The sequence below is a fragment of the Lynx canadensis genome, chromosome D1 (genome assembly GCF_007474595.2).
Source record: "Lynx canadensis isolate LIC74 chromosome D1, mLynCan4.pri.v2, whole genome shotgun sequence".
NCBI lineage: Eukaryota > Metazoa > Chordata > Mammalia > Carnivora > Felidae > Lynx > Lynx canadensis.
The window spans coordinates 76,558,090-76,583,386 of NC_044312.2; the positions used below are offsets into that span (position 1 = coordinate 76,558,090).

At 38.3% G+C, this 25,297-nt stretch overlaps 1 protein-coding gene across 1 annotated transcript in view; it reads left to right on the forward strand.

Annotated features, from left to right (window-relative positions):
- NELL1 (neural EGFL like 1) overlaps positions 1–25,297 on the forward strand; it is a 900,960-nt gene that overhangs the window by 157,120 nt on the left and 718,543 nt on the right. Inside the window, exon 5 of the mRNA XM_030333128.2 lies at positions 14,047–14,143. Coding sequence (XP_030188988.1) covers positions 14,047–14,143 — 97 coding nt within the window. The remainder of the gene's footprint in view (positions 1–14,046; positions 14,144–25,297) is intronic.

Below are 25,297 nucleotides of genomic sequence, written 5' to 3' on the forward strand. Positions count from 1 at the left end.
TATACATATACCACTTCTTTATCCGTTCATTAGTCAATGGAGATTTGGGCTCTTTCCATAATTTGGCTATTGTTGAAAGCGCTGCCATAAGCATTGGGGTACATGTGCCCCTATGCATCAGCACTCCTGTATCCCTTGGATAAATTCCCAGTAGTGCTGTTGGTGGGTCATAGGGTAGTTCTATTCTTAATTTTTTGAGGAACTTCCACACTGTTTTCTAGAGTGGCTGCATCAGTTTGCATTCCCACCAGCAGTGCAAAAGCATTGCCTTTTCTCTGCATCCTTGCAAACCTTGGTTGTTTCCCGAGTTGTTCATTTTAGCCATTCTGACAGGTGTGGAGTGGTATCTCAATGTGGTTTTGATTTGTATTTTCCTGATGATGAGCAGTGTTGAATATCTTTTCATGTATCTGTTAGCCATCTGGGTATCTTCTTTGGAAAAGCATCTATTCATGTCTCCTGCCCATTTCTTCACTGGATTATTTGTTTTTTGGGGGTGTTGAGTTTGATAAGTTCTTTATACATTTTGGATACTACCCCTTTGTCTGATGTGTCATTTGCAAATGTCTTCTAGGTATTCCTAGGTATCTTACGATTTTTGGTGCAATTGTAAATGGGATCAATTCTTTGATTTCTCTTTCTGTTGCGTTATTACTGGTATGTAGAAATGCAACTGATTTCTGTACATTGATTTTATATCCTGAATAAATTTGCTGAATTCATGTATCAGTTTTATCAGTTTTTGATGGGGTCTTTTGGGTTTTCCACATAGAGTATCCTGTCATCTGCAAAGAGTGAAAGTTTAACTTCTTCCTTGTCAATTTGTATGCGTTTTATTCCTTTTTGTATGATTGCTGAGGTCAGGACTTCCAGTACTGTGGTGAACAACGGTGGTGAGAGTGGACATCCCTGTCATCTTCCTGACCTTAGAAGGAAGCTCTCAGTTTTCCTCCATTGAGGATGATATTAGCGTGGGTCTTCCATATATGGCCTTTATGATGTTGAGGTGTGTTTTTTTCTGTCTCAGTTTTTGTGAGGGTTTTTATCAAGAAAGGATGCTGTATTTTGTTAATACTTTTTCTGCATGTGTTGAGAGGATCATATGGTTTATCCTTTCTTTTATTAATGTGGTTATTATATTGATGGATTTGTGATTATTGAACCAGTCCTGCAACCCTGGAATGAATCCCACTTGATCATGGGGAATAATTCTTTTAATGTATTGTTGGATTCGATTTGCTAGTATCTTGTTGAGAATTTTTGCATCCAGGTGATTAGCCTGTAAATCTCATTTGTAGTATAATTCTTTGTCTGCTTTTGGAATCAAGGTAATGCTGGCTTCATAGAATGAGTTTGGAAGCTTTACTTCCATTTCTATTTTTTGGTACAGTGTGAGAAGAATAGCTTTTAACTCTGCTTTAAATGTCTAGTAGAATTCCCCTGGGAAGTCATCTGGACTCAGGCTCTTTTTTGGGGGGAGATTTTTGATAAACGATTCAATTTATTTGCTGGTTATAGGTCTGTTCAAGTTTTCTGTTTCTTCCTGTTTCAATTTTGGTAGTGCATGAGTGTCTTGGAATTTTTCCCTTTCTTCCAGATTGCCCAGTTTTTTGGCATATAATTTTTCATAGTATTATAATTGTTTGTATTTCTGTGATGTTGGTTGTGATCTCTTTCATTTGTAGTTTTATCTGTTTGGGTCCTCTCTGTTTTATTTTTGGTAAGTCTGGCTAGGGGTTTATCTATTTTGCTTATTTAAAAAAAAATTTTTTTTAACGTTTATTTATTTTTGAGACAGAGAGAGACAGAGCATGAACGGGGGAGGGTCAGAGAGAGGGAGACACAGAATCTGAAACAGGCTCCAGGCTCTGAGCTGTCAGCACAGAGCCCGACGCGGGGCTCGAACTCACAGACTGTGAGATCATGACCTGAGCCGAAGTCGGCTGCTTAACCGACTGAGCCACCCAGGCGCCCCTATTTTGCTTATTTTTTAAAAAACAATCCAGCATTTAGTTTCATTGATTTGTTATTTTTGTTTGTTTCTATATTATTTATTTTTGTTCTCATCTTTGTTCTTTTCCTTCTTCTGCTGGCTTTAGGCTTTATTTGATGCTCCTTTCTAGCTCCTTTAGGTGTTAAGGTTAGGTTGTATATTTTGGACTTTTCTTGCTTCTTGAGATAGGCCTCAATTGCAGTGCACTTTCCTCTTAGGACTGCCTTTGCTGCATCCCAAAGGGTTTGGACTGTTGTGTTGTCATTTTCATTTGCCTCCATGTATTTTTTAATTATTTAATTCCCTGGTTAATCCATTCATTCTTTAGTAGATGTTGTTTAACCTCAGTGTATTTGAGGACTTCCCAAACTTTTTCATAAGGTTGATTTCCAGTTTTATAGCATTTTGATCTGAAAATACGCATGGTATGATCTTTCTGTACCTGTTGAGGGCTGATTTGTGACCTGATATGTGGTCTGTTCTGGAGAATGTTCCGTGTACACTTGAGAAGAATGTATTCTGCTGTTTTAGGATGAAATGTCCTGAATATATATGTTAAATCCATCTGATCCAGTGTGTCATTCAGAGCCATTGTTTCCTTGTTGATTTTCTGCTCAGGTGATCTGTCTATTGCTATTAAGTGGGGTTTTAATAATACCATAATATTAGGGGACTTTATCAATGAGTTGCTTTGTTATTAATGGATTTATATATTTGGGTGCTTTCAAGTTGGGGTTATAAATTCTTACAGTTGTTAGATCTTGATAGACCCCTTAATTATGATATAATTCCCTTCTTTGTCTCTTGTTACAGTCTGTGTTTTAAAATCTAGTTTGTCTGGTATTAATATGGCTACTGTGGCTTTATTTTGATGTCCATTCGCATGACAGATGGTTCTCCATTCCCTCACTTTTAATCTGCAGGTGTCTTTAGGTCTAAAAAGAGTCTCTGTAGACAGCACGTAGATCTTGTTTTTTTTTATGCATTCTGATACTCTGTCTTGATTTCAGGAGCATTTAGTCCATTCACATTCAGAGTGATTATTCAAAGATAGGAATTTAGTGTCATTGTGTTACCTGTAGAGTTGGTGTTTCTGCTGATATTCTCTGGTCTTTTCTAGTTCCTCTTAAAATGTCTTGCGGGGCTGGTTTAGTACCCAAAAACTCCTATATTTTTTGTTTGGGGAAACTCTATCTCTCCTTCTTACTGACTGATAGGCTCCCAGATAAAGAATTCTTGGCTGCATATTTTCCCATTCAGCACATTAAATATTTTCTTCCAGTCCCTTCTGTCCTGCCCTATTTCAGTGGACAGGTCTGCTGCTATCCTTATGTGTCTACTCTTGTAGGTTAAGGACCTTTTGTCCCTACCTGCTTTCAGATTTCATTCTTTATCTCTGTATTTTGAAAGTTTCATGTCATGGTGTTGACCTGTTTATGTTGATTTTGACCGGGAGTTCTCTCTGGCTGTTGGACTTCCCCAGGTGAGTGCAGTTTTTAGCAATAATTGGTTCAAATAAACCTTCTGTCTGTTTTTGCTATGTTTCTTCTTCTAGGACTCCTACGATATGGATATTGATTTGTTTCATGGAATTAACAAGTTCTCTAAATTTCTCCTTATGATCCAATAATTTCCTTTCCCCCCTTTTTCAGCTTCATTATTTTCCATAATTTTATCTTCTGTATCTCCTATTCTCTCCTCTGCTTCTTCAGTCCTTGTTGTGACTGTATCCAGATGGTTTTTACCTCTCAGTTACAGCATTTTTTTCTTTTTAAATTTCAGCCAGACTAGTTTTTAGGTCTTTGATCTCTGCAGCAAGGGTTCTCTGGCATCTTCTATGCTTTTTTCAAGCCCAGCTAATAGTCTTACGAAAGTTATTCTAAATTTTTGTTCAGATATATTGCTTATACCTGTTTATGGAGGAGAGGCCCACTGCATTGGTTCAGAGTCAGTCTTGCTCCAGTAAAAACAGTTGCCAGGCATGGAGCAAGAGGGGGGGATGCGGGGCAGGGTTTGGTGTAAGCAGTTCCTGCTTCCACTGGGGGCTGCTGTGCTGCTTTCTGAAGCCCCACTGGGTTGCTGTTGGGGTGAAAATGACGCCACCCCAGTCTTTGGTCCCCAGACCGGGGATCTCAACCCCTCAGTATTCAGGCAGCCCTCACAGAATAGCAAGGGCAGCCAGCTTGCCTTGTGGCATAACTCTCTTGTTTTTTTTCTTTTCTTTTTCTTTTCTTTTTTATGTTTATTATTTTGAGAGGGAGGGAGGGAGGGAGGGAGGGAGGAAGGGAGAGAGAGAGAGAGAGAGAGAGAGAGAGAGAGAGAGAGAGAGAGAAAATGAACGAACACGAGCAGTGGGAGACAGAGAAAGGGAGACATAGAATCTCAGGCAGGCTCCAGGCTCCAAGCTGTCAGCACTGAGCTTGATGCGGGGCTCGAACTCAAAAACCGTGAGATCATGATTTGAGCCAGAGTCAGACATTTAACTGACTAAGCCACCCAGGCGCCCCTCCTGCATTTTTTTTTTCCTTGGGTGTGAGGCTCAGATTTAATGGACCAGGCACCATGCAGTCTGCTGCCTCCTCTGGGGTAGAGCCTTTCTGCACTGTGTCTAATGTCCATTGTCCCCGAAAATACACCTGCACAGTGTGTGGAATCCATGTGTAGCACCACTAAAAGCAGGAAAGGTTATCGTCTCTCTTGATGTGCCTCTGTCCCCTGCCAATGAAAGGCCTTTTGCTGGTGCCTGCAGGGTCTTTTATCCTTGGGGAGGCTCTATACTTTCTTCGAAAAGTACTCCAGGAAGCAGGGGAATGTTCTCTCCCAGTGTGTCATGGAGGTGTTTACACCACATTGTGCACTCTGGGATCAGCTCCCTCCTCCCCAGGGGTGCGCACCATAGCTCTGCTCCAGAGAAACTCTTAAACTCCCAAAACCTCAGAGTTTGAGCTCTAAACACTTCACACACACACACACACACACACACACACACACACACACACACACACACAAAATATCTGTGATGTTCACTACTTCTCATTCCCCAGTCCGTGGTCTAGAGATATTTTCCTCTTGTGCGAACTCAGTGCTGCCCTTTCTCAACCCCTCTCTTTTTCTCTCTCTTTTGTCTCTCCACAGAAGGGGTTCCCTCCTCTCTGCGGCACTGCCATTTTTCTCCCTCCCCCCATTCACTTCCATGACCCTGGCACCCGCCCCTCTGTCTCCCTCCAACTATGCAGACACTTCTGCCACTCCACAGATGGATTTCTCTGGTGTTCCAAGTGATACGACCTCAATACGGTTGTGTTTGAGGGATGAGGAAAGCCCAGGGTCCTGCACTTCTGCATCTTAACTCCCTATACCACATATTCTTTTCTCATCTGTGCTTAAACACCTCAGTCGATTTCATATTTTGACTATTGTTAATAATGGTACAATAAACACAGGGGGTGCATGTATCTTTTTGAATTAGTGTTTTCATTTTTTGGGGGTAAATACTCAGCAGTGGAATTATTAAATCATATGGAAATTCTATTTTTAATTTTTTGAGGGGTCTCCATACTGTTTTCCTCAATGCCAGCACCGTTTTACATTCCCACCAATAGTGCATGAGGGTTCCTTTTTCTCCATATCTTTGCCAACTTTTGTTATTTATTTTTGACTTTAGCCATTCTGACAGGTGTGAGATGATCACATTGTGGTTCTGATTTGCGCTTCCGTGATGAGTGATGTTGAGTATCTTTTCAGGTGTCTGTTTGGCATCTCTGGGTTTTCTTTGAAAAAATGTCTATTCGTGTCTGCCACCCATCTCGTTATTGCTTTATTGTTTCGTTTTTGAGTTATAGACATTCTTCATATATTTTGGATAATAACCCAGAAAAGGGATGAATTTGATACATGTTTTCTAAGTGGATGAAGCAGGTCACCTGAGGACTTGGTTGTCTCTGGGAAGACCTCTCCTCTCTCTGGAGAGACTTTTTCTGGCAAAGTCTCCCAGAAGTATTTGTTAATTTAATTTGAACTGTTGCCTTCCTTATTTACCACAACAAAGGTATCTCCTTCCAGATTTCAACTTTGCTGCCTCTTTTTTGTTTGCATTTGTATTTACTCTGCGGTCAGCTGGCAAGGAACAGTTTGGAAACCTGCTGAGCCCTGCTACTGTCCTTGCTCCTGAGCTCTGTATGGATTTAGCTCAGAACTCAGTTCTTACATGTTGGGGGCATACTCTATTCATTTCTATAATCCATCTCCCTGTCTAGTCTGTTTTCTCCTGTATAATGCCAGAGGTGTATTTTTTAATCTAGTCATTTGTTGTCAGCTGTTTTTGCTAAACAGATGGGTAGGAGGAGACTGCAGAGCTCCTCTTTTGGGGCATTCCTTTCATTTCATGGTTTTTGTTGTTGTTGTTTTTGGTACAAATCCCTGTGTGATATGTATTCCATATTAGCACATAATTAACAGCCAGACAACCTGACATGGAAATTCAACAAGTAGCTCACCAATGTACGCAGTTGGCAGACACTCCTGTCAAGTTAAGTTTTGAGGAAGTATTTTGTAGATTTCCATGAATGCTCAGCAATTGTCAGGGCCAAGAATACTGCTAATGATAGTATAGATGCCTTTTTTTCCCCCCCAGTCTACATGAAGAAATCTGTTCTCACATTTGCCCTATGATGTGAAGACTGGAAAGGTTGTATTATGCCTTTCTTACCATAAGACCAAAGAGGGACTTAGCCTCCTGTGCAAGGTCATTCCCCACCTTTTAGTGAGGAGGGGAACAGCATGGGAATTGCCTTGTTTTCTCTATAGGGAACTTTCTCCAAAAAGTGCCTTGGTATTCACTAGTGCCAGCTAAGAGGCAGGGGAGGATGAGGCTCTGTCTAGCAAGGGAAGGTCATTGCAACTTTCTTCTTGAGGAAGAGTGTGAACGTTCTTGAATTCAAGGCAAAGCCCAAGATAAACTGCTTCATTTAGCATGCCATTTGGGCTTCATATTGTCTTATTAAACAGTGGCATAATACACGTTGATTCACATGGTTTACATTGGAAATGAATTCTTGTATATAATTGGGAAAGGTACCCTGGTGTCCCTTCAGAGGTCTTTCTTCATCCAGGTAAATAGAAATTCAATATTCCTTCATAAGTAGTATTGTTGAACCACTGCATTGCTTTGTATAGAACTCTGAGGGTTTTATCTGTTAACAGAAAATCGAGTTCTTCATAGAACATTGACTGATCTTTTAAGTGGATGGGACACTTGCATTCTTAACCAAAGTCATGAATAAAGAGAGGTTGTACCTTGTGAAGAAAATTTCTGATGTGAGCCCTTGATTCAGTGAGTGACTTTGACAAGGAGTGTCAGTTACTCTTTGCATTGTTCATTCCTCTCAAGCAGTTTTTATGTTTGACTGGATGTTTAATTTTGCATGGTATTGTATTAGAAATTAGATACATGTTAAAATACCAATATGTACTAATGGCATGCAAAATTCCCATAATTCTCCGCATATAGCTTAAGAGGCAGGATCTCATTTGAGTGCAGGGCCTACAAACATGACTAAATGGGAATTGGGTTTTCTTTAGCCATAAAGGAGGGTAGATTTTAGATGATTGCAGAGTAAATACATTATTTGTGTCGGATAGCCTATGGGAACGTGAACTAATTTGAACCGATTATAATGCAGTCGATTTAAGCAGTAAATCATGTGCTTATTAAAAGGACTGTGCTTGACCTAATTAATTTTCACATTACTATTTCTCCTATTCTTCTGTCTGGCTTTCCTGTTAGTGATCTGCCCTATGGTTCAAACTTGCTATCCCAATCTTTTTTGTGGATGAAAAGCTGAGAGGGGTTCATCTTGCTCTTTTGGCTGCCTTGTGTAGATCTCATGAACTGGGGATTGGTGGAGGAAGACCCTTGAAAAGGGTCATGATGTTTCACTTGTTTCCAGTAACTATATTATCTGCAGGAAGATGTCACTTGACCACCTGAGTTTTCAGTCTATATTACTTAGTTTCATGCATTCATTGCTCATCATGATCTCTGGGCTGTATTACTGTAGCACTTGTATAACTATAGCCCTCCTATTCTGAAGATAGTATTAGGGAGAATTCATTTATTCAATAAATAAATAGATGGAGTAAGCACTTACTTTGACTATCCCTCTTCCAGATACTAGGTATACTGACTTAAATAAGACTGATAAGGTCCCTGCTTTCAAGATTTTCTTGCTTCTGGTAGGAGGAGACAGTCATTCAGCAAAGAGCTACAACAATTTTGGAGACTTACTTGCTTTGATAAGAGAATAAGCTAAGTGATTAGCAGTTAGTAGCTATTTTATATAGGATGGTCAGGGAAGGTCCAGGTGAAGGAGACCACTGAGCAGGTGCAAGAATGTTGTGTTGGGGGTTTTATTTACTGCACACGCAGCAGATGTTTAGCGATTGTAGCAGTTAGGAAGCGCAGGTGCCACTTGAGGGCGAAAGTGCTGGGCCTAGAGGTACCAGCAAAGACCAATTCCTTCTTCCTTGGCATGGAGGTCTGAGAAAGCAGGCTCAGCCAGGACCAAAATCGTAGAGACTCGAGTGAGTAGTGTGAGGTATGTGGTCCTATGTTGAAATGCTGGAGTGTAGGGCCACATGGGTCATCCAGGTGGGGAAAGTCTCCGAGATTGGTGAAGAACTAACATATAGGGCAGTCAGGATAAAGATTCTTGCTTGCTTGCTTGCTTTCTTGCTATCTATCTATATTTTAAATTTTAGTTGACATCTAGTGCAATATTGGTTTCAAGAGCAGAATTCAGTGATAAATCGCTTAAATGCAACATCCATTGCTCATCACAAGTGCCTTTAATACCCATCTCCTTTCTAGCCCATCTCCCACCTACTTCCCTCCAGCTCTGTTGGTTCTCTGTAGTTAAGAGTCTCTTGTGGTTTGTTTCCCTCTTTCCTCTCCCCCTGCTTCCCATATGTTCATCTGTTTTAATTCTTAAATTGCCCATATGAGTCAAATCATATGGTATTTGTCTTTCTCTGATTGACTTATTTCACTTGGCATAATACATTCTAGCTTCATCCACATTATTGAAAATGGCAAGATTTCTTTTTGATGGCTGAGTAATATTCCAGGATACATATTTTGATAAGGATGCATGAGGACAGTCTGAAATAAGAATTTAGAGTGCGGGCCCCTGCTCATTGCTGCTATTTTCATTTTCCCAGAAACCTTTCCTATAGATTGACTAAAACCAGTTCAGGTGCCAAGTGGTCTAGGAATGTGCCTAGTACTGGACTAAGCAAAAGTGTTAGGAATAGTAGCCTGTCATATTTTACTCCTAAAAAAGGAAGTGTATTTTTTGTTGGTATTGGGTTAGTGGTTGTGTATCCACACACACTGTAATAACTTTGCAAATCATCTACCTCTCTTTGCTGAATCTTTTTCCAGTCTTACATGAATTTATGATGAACTTTCAACAGAAGTCAAACTTGTGTAAATGTCAGAGAATTACCTATTTTGGAAGAATGTAAAAGATCGTAGGATGCTTGCTTAGAATTTAAAGTAATATAGAAAAGTTTGATTTATGGGTTGAAAGCATTTAAAAGAAGCTAATGAATATTTTAAAACTAAATGAAAATACTGAAATTTTAGGATATCATAGAAAATACACTTGGTCCAAAAATTGTTTTTAATCTACATTTTAGTATCTAAATAAGCTGTTACTTGGCTGTACAGCTTTAAAAAGGTTAAACAGAAATGAATGTTCTTTGAATGAATTTGTAGGGGAAAAGAAGTTGGGTACACGTTAAGTGCCTGTAGAAGTGCTGGCTTTTTCTGTCTGTGTGTTAGCTCCACTTTGTTTTCCGTTCAAACCTGAGCTCCAGTGTTTCAGCCTTTGAAAGTGTTTTCTGACTATGGCAGACAGCAATCTGTTTTTCTTTCTGCTTTCATAGATCATTGCACTTCACTGAATAACGTGTGTGCATGCATGCTGTCTTCCTGGCTCAGGCATTTGACCCGAGGACAAGGACTTGGCCACATTAATTTTGCCGTGTGGGTTCCCGTAGCCAACACGGTGTCACACAGATGATAGACAATCCGATACTGATGTGAAGGAGACCTCATTAAACAAAATGCTAGAATATCAAGTTTCCATTTCCTGACAACATTGGAAACCAAGGAGTTCACTCTATTAGCTTTGACTTTTCATTTGAATTGGGTGATCCTAGATTTAAGTGACAGATCACAGATCACTGTGCCCTATCTGCATGAGCCAGCCCACCTAAACCCTACCCCTGGGGTCGGCCCTTCTGTGAAGATTCTGATTATATTTGGCATGTTGGTGGCATAATTCCTTTTGTAAAAGAGGAATAGATAGGGATGTGATCATTTTATTTCTTAGTTTATGATGTGTTATCAAAGCAGTAGTCTGCACAATACTTTTGCTTCATTCAATCATTCATCTTTCACTTTTTCCTCCCTTTGCCTTTCCTTTAGGAAAACACTACCACATACCTTATGTGAGGCTTTAAATTTGTATGTGTCTTTGGCTAATAGCTATAAAATTGTTTTAAATGTGTGTATTTTTAGTTTGTATACATTACAGACCCTTTGGCTTTTTTGCCGTAGTCTCGAAACTATTTTAAAATAACTTAAAAAATTTTTTTTAATGTTTGTTTATTTTTGAGACAATGTGAGAGACAGAGTGCAAGCAGCGGAGAGACAGACAGAGGGAGACACAGAATCTGAAGCGGGCTCCAGGCTCTGAGCTGTCAGCCCAGAGCCCAATGTGGGGCTCGAACTCACAAACCATGAGATCATGGCCTGAGCCGAAGTCGGACGCTTAACCGACTGAGCCACTCAGGGGCCCCATATTTTAAAATAATTTTAATATTAAAAGAAACTATTAAGAATGGCACAAAAAAAATCATACACTCTTTGCCCAGATTGTTTTTTCTCTCTCTACATAATGTGTTTACATATGTCTGTACTTAAGCACATCATTCTTTTGAATCCTTTGAGAGGAAGTTGCAAAGATCATGACTCTACCCTTAAATACTTCAGTGGATATTAGTGAAGAACAAGACACTTAAATATACATGATCAAGCCTCAAAATCAGGAAATTGAACATCAATACAATACTGTTATATAATCTACAGTTCCAGTATCACCAAGTTCCTACTAATCTTGGGCATAGGATTTATTTTTTTCTGCTCTCAGCTCCATGCCAGGATTTTGTCTCATATTTATTTTTTATGTCCCATTGGTCTCTTTTAATTGGCAAATGTTCCTCAGTCTTTACTTTCCATGACATGGGCATTTGAAAGAGGACAGGCAGTTATTTTATAGAATGTCCCTTAAATTGGGTTTGTCTGCTTTTCCACATAAGGGTCCCCTGTGTGGGTATGTATTTTTATTTTTATTTTTATTTTTTTAACACTGTAAGCTCTCTTCATTTTGCTATGTCTGAATCCAGTTCATTGTTTCTGTCTGCTACATGGAATTCTCCAGTGAGGTCTGCCATTTGGAGTGAATTGTCCAGGCTGGTGGGAAAGCAGCCAGCAGACTTTCTTTGGCATCAGGAGAGGATCCTGATGGGGGCTATGTGACACTGGAAATCAGCACACACCTTTGATACAGGCATCAGGGTCCCTGCCTTGCTTTGGGCTGATGGTTGAGAAAGCAAGCGTCTGAGGCCCAGTATTTCTAGGGCAGAAGGAGCGATTATGCTTGCGAAGATAAGGCATGATGGAAGTTGATTTTTTGATCTTTCCTTCCTTCATGCACTTAATAAACCAGTGATTACGGGCCTCGTCTGCTCATTGGAGCTCACCTTCTGGCGTATCGAAAATCAAAAAGAAAGCATTAAATTGAAAGCTCTTCCTCCAACAGATGCAAATGTTTCACAATGAAAGGTTCAGATAAATAGTTTGACAGTGTTTTTCATTGTGTTAGTGAAGCACCCTTACAGAAAATTATGCTTCTGACTCTTTACCTAAATACAGAGATTTCCATTTCTTTCTGGTTTCTTCTGAACTTCACCAACAGGGAACATAATTTTTGCATTGTTCTCTCCATAGTTCGTAAATAATTTTTGCATGCCACTTTCCTCCACTGGAAATTATTTTGTATATACTTTCCCATATTTCACAACCTGCATATTTGTCACTCTTAATGACCATAGTAAATTACATCAGGCTGATCTACTGTAATTTACGCATTTCTCTTTTGTTGTAAATTTGGCTTGCTCCTAGTTTTTTGTGAATATTAGAAAAAAAATCCTTTTTTAAGGGAGGATATATAACAGCTTCTTCGGTTAAAGCAGTTTTGACAGGTTGTTTCATCTAAAATTGTTCATTCTAACATGTGAAAAAGGTTGCATTCCTGTGGAGAAAACACACCCTGCCTTTTTAAGGGAGAATTGTTCCTTGCTTATGTTTGAGCATCCATTTATAATGGAAAGATAATTAGTTGAGATGGAGCTGATATATTTAGAGTTTTCTCCATTGAATACCTTCCATATATTATTAGGAAATAGCACATTTCTAGTGGAGAATAAGAGAGTGATGGACAGTACAGCGAAGTTCCAAGGCTGCAGTGTGACTGCTCCCGACTCCCAACTGTCACACTCATTCATTGGCCTTGACTCAACTGGATGGTCCCTCAGTTCTTGCCTTTTGAGAACCAGGGGAGGAATGTGCCACTCTTTGGCAGAGGACAGTCAGCTCCCTTCCAGCACGGAGACCTGATGAGTTGTCAGAATTTCCTTACTCTGGCAGTACCTGGAGCTGGCTCCTCACGCAACTGCTCTGAGCACGTACTGAAGAGGGCAAGGAAGGATAGACCATCAGGAGGAATTGAAATTCGTGTACGGTCTCTATGGCACCCCATCCAGAACCTTCTGAGCATCTAAGGATAAGTCGAATTCTTAGGCAAACTCTTCCTTCCCCTTCTCAGCAGAGACAGTGTTGAGAGGCACTTGGTAGAGGTGAGGTGGAGGCCTGTGATCAGCTGGTGGTTGCAGAGACTGTTTCTAAAGAGAGCAAAAATCTCAGGATTTGTGAGTAGGGCAGAACAATTGAGACCATGCCATTGTTCACTAGGTTCTGTGGGTACCTTCAAAGATTCTGGGGCTGTTGCTTCCTCCAAGTTATTTGTCTTCATATATCTTAGGAAGGTTTTGTTTTCATGTACAGAACTTTCTTTTCTTGCTCCTTGAGGGCAGGATTTTGTAGGTCTGGCTTATTTTATCTCTTGTTGCCTTGTGTGGAGCTTGTATCAAAAAAAGTACTCAAAAGAGGTGCCTGGGGGGCTCAGTCGGTTGGTTGAGTGTCTGACTTCAGCTCAGGTCATGATCTTGTGGTTTGTGAGTTCTAGCCCCACATCAGGCTCACTGCTGTCAGTGTGGAGCCGACTTTGGGCTTTTCTCTGCCCCTCCTCCACTTGCGCACACACTCTCTCAAAAATAAACATTAAAAAAAAGTGCTCAATAAATCAATATTGGTTGTATGATTTTGTGCACTAAGGATATTGTCATGTGGGCAACTACTACTCTTCTGTTAAGAGGAATGTAGAAGTGAGGAGCAGCTAGATAAATCAAAGTCAGGGAGGAGTAGAGTGCAAAGGGGTGTACCTGGGCTTTGCAGCCAGGAAGAGGGAGATCCTCATCCCAACTTTACTACTCCCTGTCTTAACTTGGTTGACCCATTTATGTTCTCTGAACCTCAGCTTTCTCACCTGCAAATGTGGATCAGACCACTTTACTCACAGAGCATGTGTAAGGTTTATTACTCAAAGTAGACAGTTAAAAATGTTTTCTTCCTCCTTTCCCTGCCCAAAGGGTGACAACAGAAAGCCAACAGAGGTCCAGTTAATGTGTCCAAGTGTTGTCAGGAAGTAGATCCCTACATTCATGTTACCCATAATCTGAAATGTGCCACATACTGCTTCTATCTCTCCATACCAGCAGCTAATGCCATGAGTGCTTCAAACAACATACATACCCTTTGGTTCTGCTTTGAGCCTCTTCACTAGTAACTGTGTTTTTTGCCTCTACAGGATTTATGAACGTGTGATAGACCCTCCTGAAACCAACCTTCCCCCAGGAAGCAATGTATGGCTTGGTCAACGCAATCAAAAGCATGGCTTATTCAAAGTAAGCACTTCTTTCTACTTCTGCCATGTAGTTTTCTGTGTGCTTGACACGAATAATTGTCAGAACAATTCTATGAAGTAGGTGCTTTGAAACTAGGCAGAGTTGAGTGATTTGTTCAAGATTGCATAGGATGATGCATAGTGTAAATCATCCTCCACATGTTTCTGACTGACCTAATTCTGGGAGACAGGATAATCTTCAAATTGGCTTCCATTCTCAGAATCTTGGGGTGCATGGACACTGAGCTTTTGCTTTTCTTATCTATAAAGAGAGTAATACAATAACTGTGTTATTATACTTTATAGAAACAGGATACATTGATAAAATGAAGAAGTTAAAAACTTCATGAAATTTTAAGAAAGTCTTGTTCTTCAATAGAATGGCAGACTTTTGCTTCTGGCATTGCGGTAGAATAGATATTTTAAAAAATTCTGCTTCAGAATGCCTATAAATGTTGGATAAAATGGAACAAAAATCTTTGAAGACCCATCATTGCACTTATAAGAAAGGAAATTCTTAGAGGCCAAATATGTGGAGAAAAGTGAAAACCAGAGGGAGGGATGTCTGCCAGTACCAAGAATTTGAAAATGTCTTTTCTGTTATTCCCATTTGAGTGAGATATACTTGACCTATAACACTTTGTAACTTTAAGATGTATAACTTTTAGATTTGATAGACTTGTATGTTGCAAAATGATTATCAGCAGTATTAACCAACACCTCCTTCATCTTACATAATTATCATTTCTTGTCATGAGATCATTTAAGACCTACTCTCTTAGCAAAATTCAATTACATAATACAGGATTAGGCACTAGAATGACCATGTTGTACATTAGATCCCTAGACCTTATGTGTGTTATATCTGGAAGTTTGTATACTTAGACTAGCATCTCCCCATTTCCCCCAGCCTGTGACAACCAGCATTCCACTGTCTCTGAATTTACGTTTTTTGGATTGTATGTATAAGTGGTATCATGCAGTATTTGTTTGTCTCTATCTTATTTCATTTTGCATAATGCCCTCCGAGTCAATTCGGAAATGTTGACAATGGCAGGATTTTTTTTCCCTCGTGGCTGAATGTATTCTATTGTATATGTACCACAACTTTTTTAGCCATTCATCTGTTGACATATACTTAAATTTTTTTATGTTTTATCTGTTGTGAGTATTGTGGCAATGAATATAGGGGTGAAAATACCTCTTTGAGGAAGTGCTTTAATTTCTTTTGGCTCTATACTCAATAATACACCCAGATGTGGGATTGCTGGATGGTATGGTTGTTTTATTTTTAACTTTTTGAGGAATTTCCATAGCTATACTAGTTTATATTTCCACCGTGTACAAGGGTTCCTTTTTATTCACACTTGTTATTTTTTGTCTTTCTGATGATAGCCATTTTAATATGTGTGAAGTGATATTTCATTGGGGTTTTGATATACATTTCCAGATGATTAGTGTTGTTGAGCACCTCATGTACCTATTGACCATTTGCACATCTTTGGAAAAATGACCATTGAGTTCCTCTGCCCTTTTATAATCAGCTTTTATTTGTTTATTTGCTGTTGTGTCATATGAGTTTTTAAATATGTTTTGGTTATTAACTTCTTATCAGATTGCTGATTTGCAAATGTTTACTCCCATCCCATAGGATGCCTTTTAATTTTGTTGATTGTTTCCTTTGCTGTGTAGAAGCTTTTTGTTTGTAGATCCACTTATTAATTTTTGCTTTCATAGCTTATGCTTTTGGTGTCCTATCCAAAAAATAATTGCCAAGACCAATGCCAAGGAGCTTTTCCCCTGTTTTCTTCTAGGAGTTTTATGGTTTCAGATCTTGCGTTTAAGTCTTTAATCTGTTTTAATTTTTTTGTGAGTGGTAATACAGGAATCCAATTTGTTCTTAATGCGGTTATCCAGTTTTCCCAAAACCATTTGTTGAAGAGACCATTCTTCCCTTATTTGTCAAGGAGTAGTTGATTATATGTGCAGCGGTTTATTTTTGAGCTCTTGATCCTGTTCCTTTGGTCTATTTTTTTTTTTTTTTTTTTGCCAGTATCATACTTCTTTGATTACTAGACCTTTGTAGTCTACATTTGACTCTTGAACAGAAGGGGTTTGAACTACATGTGCCTACTTACACAGGGATGTTTTTCAATAAATGCAGTACAGTACTGTAAGTCTATTTTCTCTCAGGATTTTAACATTTGTCTTTAGCTTTATTGTAGGAACACAGTATATAATACATAAAGCTTACAAAATATGTGTTGTTTATGTTATTGGTAGGACTATAGTCAACAGTAGGCTATTAGTAGTTAAGTATTGGGGGAGTCAGGAGTTAGTAACCCCTGCATTGATAAAGGGTCTAATGTAGTTTGAAATCAGGAAATGTGATGCATTTAGCTTTGTTCTTCTTTCTTAGGATTGATTGCTTTGGCTCTTAGGTCTTTTGTGGTTTGAAACAATTTTTTTCTTTTTTGTTTGAAAGTGCCAGTCAGATTTTGATAGGGATTGCACTGAGTCTGTAAAAGGGTTTTGGTAGTATGGATATTTAAACAATATTCTTCCAATTCATGAATATGGATATCTTTACATTTGTGTCTACTTCAATTTTTTTCTTTTTCTTTTTTTAAATCAAAGTCTTATAGTTTTCAATGTACAGATTTTTCACCTTCTGGTTAATTTCCTAAGTATTACACTGTTGTTGATGCTGTTGTGAATAAGATTCTTTTATTTTTCAGATATTTCATTGTTAGTGTATGGAAATGCAACTGATTTTTGTATGTTGATTTTGTAACCTGCAGCTTTACTGACTTCATTGATTAGTGCTAAAAGTTTTTTGGTGGAATATTCCTTCTATGCTCAATTTAGAGTCTTTTTATTATGAAGGGGAGTTCTATTTTGTCAATTCTTTTTCTGCATCTATGAGATGATATTATTTTTTAAATCTCATTCTATTAGGATGAGTCACATTTATTGATTAGCATATGTTGAACCATTTTTTGCATTCTAGGGATAAATCTGCTTGATCATGATGTATGATTCTTTAATGTGTCATGAATTCAGCTTGTTAATATATTTTTATATCTATATTCATCAGGGTTATTGGCCTGTAGTTTTCTTGTAGTATTCTTCCCTGATTTTGGTATAGGATAATGCTGGTCCTCTTAAATTAGTTGGTGAATTTGGGGAAGACTCAAATTTGGAAGAGTTTGAGAAGGATTGGTGTTAAATTATACTTAAGTGTTTGGTAGAATTCACCGATGAACCCATTTGGTCCTGGGATTTTCTTTTCCTTTAAAATTGAAGGTATAATTTACATAAAGCATAAGTCATTCCTTCCAATGTGCAGTTTTGAGTTTTAGAAAATTGATAGAGTCACATACCCACCATCATAGTCAAGATAAAGGACAATACCATAACCTCCCCAAATTCCCTTGTAACACTTTTGATTCATCTCTTCTAATCCTGAATGGCTAGTAACCACTGATCTATTGTCTGGCCCTATAGTTTTGCCTTTCCCAGAATATTCTATAAATGAAATCATATATATATATGTATGTATGTTGAGGTTCACCCATGTTATATGCATCAATGATTCTTTTTTATGGTACTCTAATTCTGTAGTATGGGTGTACTACAGTTTGTTTATCCATTCCTCAATTACTAGACATTCAAGTTATGAGTTTTGGCCATTTACATATAAAGCCACTAAAAATGCTTGCACCTAAGTGTTTGTATGAACACAAGTTTTCTTTCGGGTATGTATCATTGGGATTGCTAGGCTGTTTATGAAGCGTATGTTTAACTGGATAAGAAAATGCCATTGCATTTTCCAAAGTGGCCATACTATTTTGCAATGCTACAACGATGCGTGGAAGTCCCAGTTAGAGATTTAAATTTCAACAGTCTGTGCAGGATGGGAAGAATGTCCTAGATCTCATGCAAGATTGGAAAATGGAGCAGAAACTTCTAAAACCAAGCCACAATTTAGAAGACTACATCTCTAGCCAAGGGTGGACAGAAGCGTCTATTACTTAGCCACAGGAAGCAATCCAGTAACTAGTCTTTCTCCACCTCAGTTTCACACAGTTCTGTAATGAGAATTTGAAACCATAGTCCTGCTATCATGCAGCCTGGAAATTTGGATTTATTTTGCCCATGAAGTTCAAGAAACTGTCTTAAAGCATTCCTGGATTGGGAACCTTGGGATTCTGGATGAAGAAAATACAAATTATCTTTGGAGAAGTTTTCCTTCTATGCAGACCTCACAGGATTCCCACAGATTAAGATCATGCAAATAGAATTTTAAGTCCTTATGAGTGAGAGTTAGAAGGAGTAACAAACTTTGAATTAGCCCTCAAAGGGCTGCAGAAATTGAAATTACAAGAAAAGAAATTTTGAAAATCCTGATGTTTTAAAATGTTTAATGCAACAAAATAACCAATATAGGTATTGAAGTAAAAGAAAAAACCTCAACCCACTAAACAGTAAATTAGACACAGGTGGGGAGAGCATTTGTAGAGTAGAAAATATTGTCAAAGTAATTACCTTAATAGTGGGAAGCTAAAGAGAGGGAAATAGAAAAAAGCTTAAAATGTAGAGAAGAAATATAGAAAAAAAATGTTACATATGTGTTTAGTGTGTTTATATTCATACATATATATTTGAAAAATCCAGAAGATAATTAGAAGGGGTTATGGGCTCCATTAGAAGTATGATGGCTAAGAATTCTCTAAAATTGATAAAACACTAATTCTGATTATAGCAACTATAATGTAATCAAAGTATATATTAGCTATTGTTGTCTATCAAGAAACTGAGCTATTTTTTAAGCTTCTGAGTTTTTTCTTTAGATCACAATTCTTATTTTTTTATTTTTTATTTTTGAGAGAGAGAGAGATACAGACAGAATATGAGCAGGGGAGGGGCAGAGAGAGAGGGGACACAGAATCTGAAGCAGGCTCCAGGCTCTGAGCTGTCAGCACAGAGCCCTATGCAGGGCTTGAACTCACAGGCCAAAGTCTCATCTCATAATCTCATTAGAGATTACTAGCCAAAGTCTGATGCTTAACTAGCTAAGCCACCCAGATGCCGCTACATAACAATTCTTTGTGTGATTAGATGATTTTTCTGGTCTGGCCTGGCTATGCTATTATCTATTGGGCTCTCACATGTCTGTGGTCATTTGGCAGATCAGCAGGGGGCAGGATGATCTAAGATGGCCTCTTGACATCTCTGGTTGTAGGCTGGCTGTTGACTAGTGTACCTCAGTTCTTCTCCATATGGTCTCTCATTCTCTAGTGGTCTAGGGGCTTATCCACATGACAGTCTTAAGAGTCCAAGTGTAAGAAGACAGCAAGCCTGAACTTATTAGTACTTTTCAAGGCTCGCCTTGCCTTACACAGTGGCTAATATTTTATTGCCCAGAGCAAGTCATAACCAAGAGCCAAACTCATAGTCCATCTCTTGAAGGACTATTCTGTATATTGTTGCAAGGATATGGATGTGAGGAAGGGAAGAAGTTTGGACCATTTTAATCTATTACACAAGCAAGATAGCCACACTTAGACATATTACTGGAATAGTAGAACCCCCCCAAAGACACAGAAAAGATACTAACAATAGCTCCTAAAAGGTAAATTTTCCACAGAAGAATAACATATGGAACAGCTGGCTTTTAATCAGTAACAGCAGAAGACAGTGATAATAGAATTTTTTTCAAAGTTTTCAAAGAAAATCACTCCCAAATGTAGTAGCATATATCCAGCTTAATTCTCATTTGAGAATGAGCATGAGATAAGAACTTATAGCTAAATAAAACTGTTTTATGACCAACAGGTGCTCGTTAAAGAAACTTTGCAAAAGAAAAGACATACAAAATACAAGGGGGAATTGGTGAACAAATGGGGAGTATACACAAACCTTAATCATTACTTGATTAAATAATAATGCCCAATTTTGGAAAAAATAAAACTAAAAATATTACAAGACAAAATGCTGGGGCTATCTGATTTTAAGGTACTATAAGGCCTGTATTTAGAAAATGAATAGAGAAATTGGCTAACTATATTAAATTAAGTTCACATGTTAAAAATTCACCAACACCAAAATAAAAATATTGCTTCCAGATTTAAATTTTTTTTTAAGGTTTATTCATTTTTTCAGAGACACAGAGAGACTGTGGGGGGGGGGGGAGGGGTGGAGAGAGAGAGACACACACACACAGAATCTGAAGCAGGCTCTAGGCTTTGAACTGTCAGCACAGAACCTAACAGGCACAGGGTTCGATCTCATGGCCTGTGAGATCATGACCTGAGCTGAAGTCCGATGCTTAACCAACTGGGCCACCCAGGTGCCCTCACATTTAAGTATTTGAGAAAGAGATATTTGTAAAAAGTTCTATGAACCCTGAGGCACCTGGGTGGCTCAGTTGGTAAAGCAAGCAACCATTGGTTTTGGCTCAGGTCATGATGTCATGGTTTGTGAATTCTACCCCCTACTGGCAGTGGGAGAGCCTGCTTGGGATTCTCTTTCCTTCTCTCTCTGCCCCTTTCATGTATTCATTCTCTCTCTCTCTCTCTCTCTCTCTCTCTCTCTCTCTCTCTCTCTCTCTCAAATTAAATAAATAAGCTTTACCAAATAAAGTTCAACCCAGAATAAGGCAAGAAGAGAAAAAAGTTTTAATATAAACTAGATATAATTCCAGTGCATAATATTTACTAACAAATTAAGTGATTTACACTTCCTGGGTAAAAGTCTGAGTACTATATTGGATTCATAAAACTCCAATCCCGATGTATATTGTTTATATTGAAACAATACAAAATAAAGATTTATTTTTTGCTTTTATGGCCATTGCTGGAGCACCAGTGGCCAAAAGGAAGTTCAGTCCCTTTCTGACTTCTGACTGGAGCAAGGACCATAAAAGGCATTTCAATGCACATTCCCAAATTCCCACAAAGATGGTCTTCCTTTCCTTCCAAAGAACTGAGACAGAAGTACAACATTTGATTCATGCCCACCTGAAAAGGATGATGAAACACAGGTTGTGTGAGGACACTATAAAGGTCAGCAAACTGGCAAAGTAGTCCAGGTTTACAGGGAGAAATATGTCATCTCCATTGAATGAGTACAGCAAGAGAAGGCAGGTGGCACAGTGTCCACGTGGGCATCTACCCTAGCAAGGTCTATCACTAGACTGAAACTGGATGAAGACCGCAAAAAGATCCTTGAACGTAGGAAAGGAAAAGGGCAAATGTGAGGTAGAAACAACTGAGAAGATGCAAGAATAAAGTAATCTTCTATGTAACTTTAAACAAAAACTGTGAAAATGAAGGGAAAAAAAGGGATTCATAAATGTTGGTAGTGAAATGCCTAAAAAAAAAAAAAAAAAAGAAAAAGAAACAGGCCAAATGAAAGAAAAAGGAGCTGTAGAATGCTCTGGCATGATCAAACTTCAAGGCACCCAAAGTTACTGCATAATAAACAATTTTAAAGATGCATACACCTGATATGTAACTTAAATATACATTGCAGCATTACAGAATACTCCGGAAGGATGGTGTTCTCACTACAGGGTGTTAGGTCAACTGAATATCCCTATGGGGAAATACTAATCCTGGACTTTATTTCCCACTACATGCAAAATCAATTCTGGGGGATTATAGATGCAAATCTGAAAGGTAAACCAGTAAAGCCTAAAAAGATAGGATAGAAAAATATCTTTATGGCCTTGATGTAGGAAAAATATTTCTTAAATAAGTTATAAAATAACTACAAAGAGAAAGTTTGATGTACTTAAAATTTGCAAGCTCCCCCCCCACCGCAAATATGTAAGAGAGTAAAATAGAAACTATCCAATTAGTTCTATCCTACAAAGGCCAAAAAGGCAGAAAAATCGATGAGTGAAGTATCCAACTTGAGATGTTAGCAAATGGAAATAAATAAATAAAAGAAAGAAGACATGAAAAAACAAACATGTAAGAATAAAAATGAGGGGCGCCTGGGTGGCGCAGTCGGTTAAGCGTCCGACTTCAGCCAGGTCGTGATCTCGCGGTCCGTGAGTTCGAGCCCCGCGTCAGGCTCTGGGCTGATGGCTCAGAGCCTGGAGCCTGTTTCCGATTCTGTGTCTCCCTCTCTCTCTAACCCCTCCCCCGTTCATGCTCTGTCTCTCTCTGTCCCAAATAAATAAATGTTGAGGAAAAAAAAAAAGAATAGAAATGAAAATAAGGAGTAGGATACAATAGACAAGATCTGGAAAAACACAATTTGATTATTTGAAAAGACAAATCTGGAAATTTGAGCAAGAAAAAATGAGAGAAAGCATTAAAAAAACAAAATACTGCAAATACTAAAACAGTAATTAATCATTGATTTTATATAATAAAATGGAAAATTAGAGAAAAATGGGCAATTTCCTGAAACTATAAATTATCAAAATGGACTTTGGAAATGAAACGGTCTTAGAATCAATAAAGTATTCTAAGGAATTCATGATACAAAATCTGTATTAGCTTTCATTGCAAAGCAAGTTTATTCAAAGCTTAGTGGCTTGAAACAGCAAGTATTTAGCTCACAATTTTGTGCATTGGTGCTTTGGGTTGGGCTGAGAGGACTGATTCTGGTATTCTGAGGGTTCACTCATGCAGTTTGAGCAGCTTCTGGTTTTCTGGGGACTGGCTATACTGGAATGGACTTAGCTGGGATGGCACATCTCTCCTTCATGTGATCTCTTATTTGCAGCATTCTAGCCTGATCTTCTTTATAAGTCGGCTGATGAGGGTTTCCAGAGCTGGAGTAGAAATATGTAGGGTCTTTTGAAACCCAGGCTGAAAACTTGCACATTGTATTCTGTTGCATTATATTGGCCAAAGCAAGTTTTAAGGCCAGACTCAAGGATATGGGAAATAGATTCCATCTTTTGATGGGAAATACTACAAATTCCCATTGCACAGGGTAGCAGTCTGGTAAAGAGCAAAGAATTGTGACCGATTTTCACAATTTACCATGTCTCTCCACCAAACAACCACTGGCTTCAGACAGTTTTACAGGGGAGTTTTATCACATCCAAGGAAATGATTCCTATCTTGTATAAATCCTTATGGAGAAGAGAATAAGTGAAAATATCTCCCATCTCATTTATGAAGATAGTTGAGCATTCAACTCTTGATTTCTGCTCAAGTTGTGACCCCAGGGTCATGGGATCAAGTTCTGCATCAGGCTCCAGGTTGAGCCTCAAGCCTGCTTAAGATTGTCTATCTCCATCTGTCCCTCTCCCCAGCTCTCATGCATATTCTCTCTCTCTCTCTCTCTCTCTCTCTCTCTGTCTCTCAAATTAAAAAAAAAATTGGAGTTTTATAATACAATGTACTTTTGAACACAGATTAGATTAAAAATTCTAAAAAAAAAAATAGCATAAATTAGCAATCCAAATCTAGCTGTGTATGTCTGGATGTGTGTGAGACCAAGTTGGTGATTTCAACAATGCTAAACTACTTTTATCAATACATCGACTAATACAAGTCACATTAAACAGAAAAATCTATGGTTATCTCCAGAGGCAGAAAAAGCACTAGATACAGTTCAGTACTGACTCATGATAAATTCTTAGCAAAATAGGAATCGAAGGAAACTTCATTAAACTGAAAGTGTGCATAAAGCAAACATACAAAAACGATTGTTCTTATAGTTTAAATATTAAGAGAATTCCTGTTATAATCTGGAATCTTACAAGAATCTTTATTACCATAATTTATTTTCAACATGATAGTGTAGGTCCTTCTGGCAGAAAAACAAATCCCAACCCCCAAAATGTCCCCATGCGCACCTCAAAACACAAGCGTTAGTAAAAAAAATAGTGAGAAATTATATAATGGTTTGCATAGAAAATAGAATTCACAAATTATTACAGTTACCAAGATTGTTCTGAAACAGTGCTGGATATAAAAACCAGAGAGAAAATCAATTGCATTGCTGAAAAAAGTAGCATCAACAAAATGCAGTTAAATAGAATATTTCATTTATAAGATCAAAAAATTTATAAAGTGCTTAAGGATAAAAATATATGTATAATGATTATGGAAAAAAATATAAAATTTTATTAAAAATCATTAGAGAAGACCTAAATGAGGACAGGTGCTTGGAGAAGGATTAAAAATGGCAATTCTACCCAAATTGATTTCTCAATTGGATGAACTTATAATAAATTCCCCAAAGGATTTTATTTTCTGATAAAATCTGCAAGCTGATTTTAAAAATGATATGGAAGAATAAAGACCAATAATATTTCTGAAGAAGTAAAAGGAATGGCTTTCAGATCTTATTATAAGCTTATAGCAATCAACAGTTTGATATCCATGTAAGGATTGGCACATGAATCAAGAGAATAGCCTGGAGAGGCCAGAAAGGGACTTTTTATTTGTGGCAACTTGATACATAACTGAATTGGCATTCCTGATCTATGAGGAAGGGATGTATTCATAAATAAATGGTTATGAAAATCACTGCTTTAAATATTTCATGTATATACTAATTGATGTAATTGATTTTGGTGTGTATTGTCAGGAAAAGCTTTAATATATTTGGAAACCATACACCAAAATCAATTACAATTAAATACATAAATGTGTTGCACCTGGGTGACTCTGTTGACCATCCAACTCTTGATTTCAGTTCAGGTCATGATCTCATGGTTGATGGCATCACGTCCCAAGTTGGGCTCTGCATTGATAGCCCAGAGCCTGCTTGGAATTCTATCTCCCTCCCTCCCCTGCCCCCCTCCACTAGGTACCAGTGCCTGTTCTCTCTCTCTCTCTCTCTCTCTCTCTCTCTCTCTTTCTCCCCCTCCCTCCCTCCCCCCCCCTCCCTCCCTCCCTCTCCCTCTCTCTCTCTCTCTCTCTCTCTCTCTCTCTCTCTCTCTCTCTCTCTCTCTCTCTCTCTCCCTCTCCCTCACTCTCTTCCTCTCTCCCTCCCTTCCTCCCGCCCCCACCCCCAAATAAATAAGCATTAAACAAAATACCTAAGTGTGAACTTTGCAAGTTTTAGAAGACAATATGGGAGCATATATTCATGATCACGGGGTGGGAAAGAAGCAATAATAAGTATAAAGCCGTTGAAGATACTATTGACAAATTTAATATATAAAACAAGTTGAATA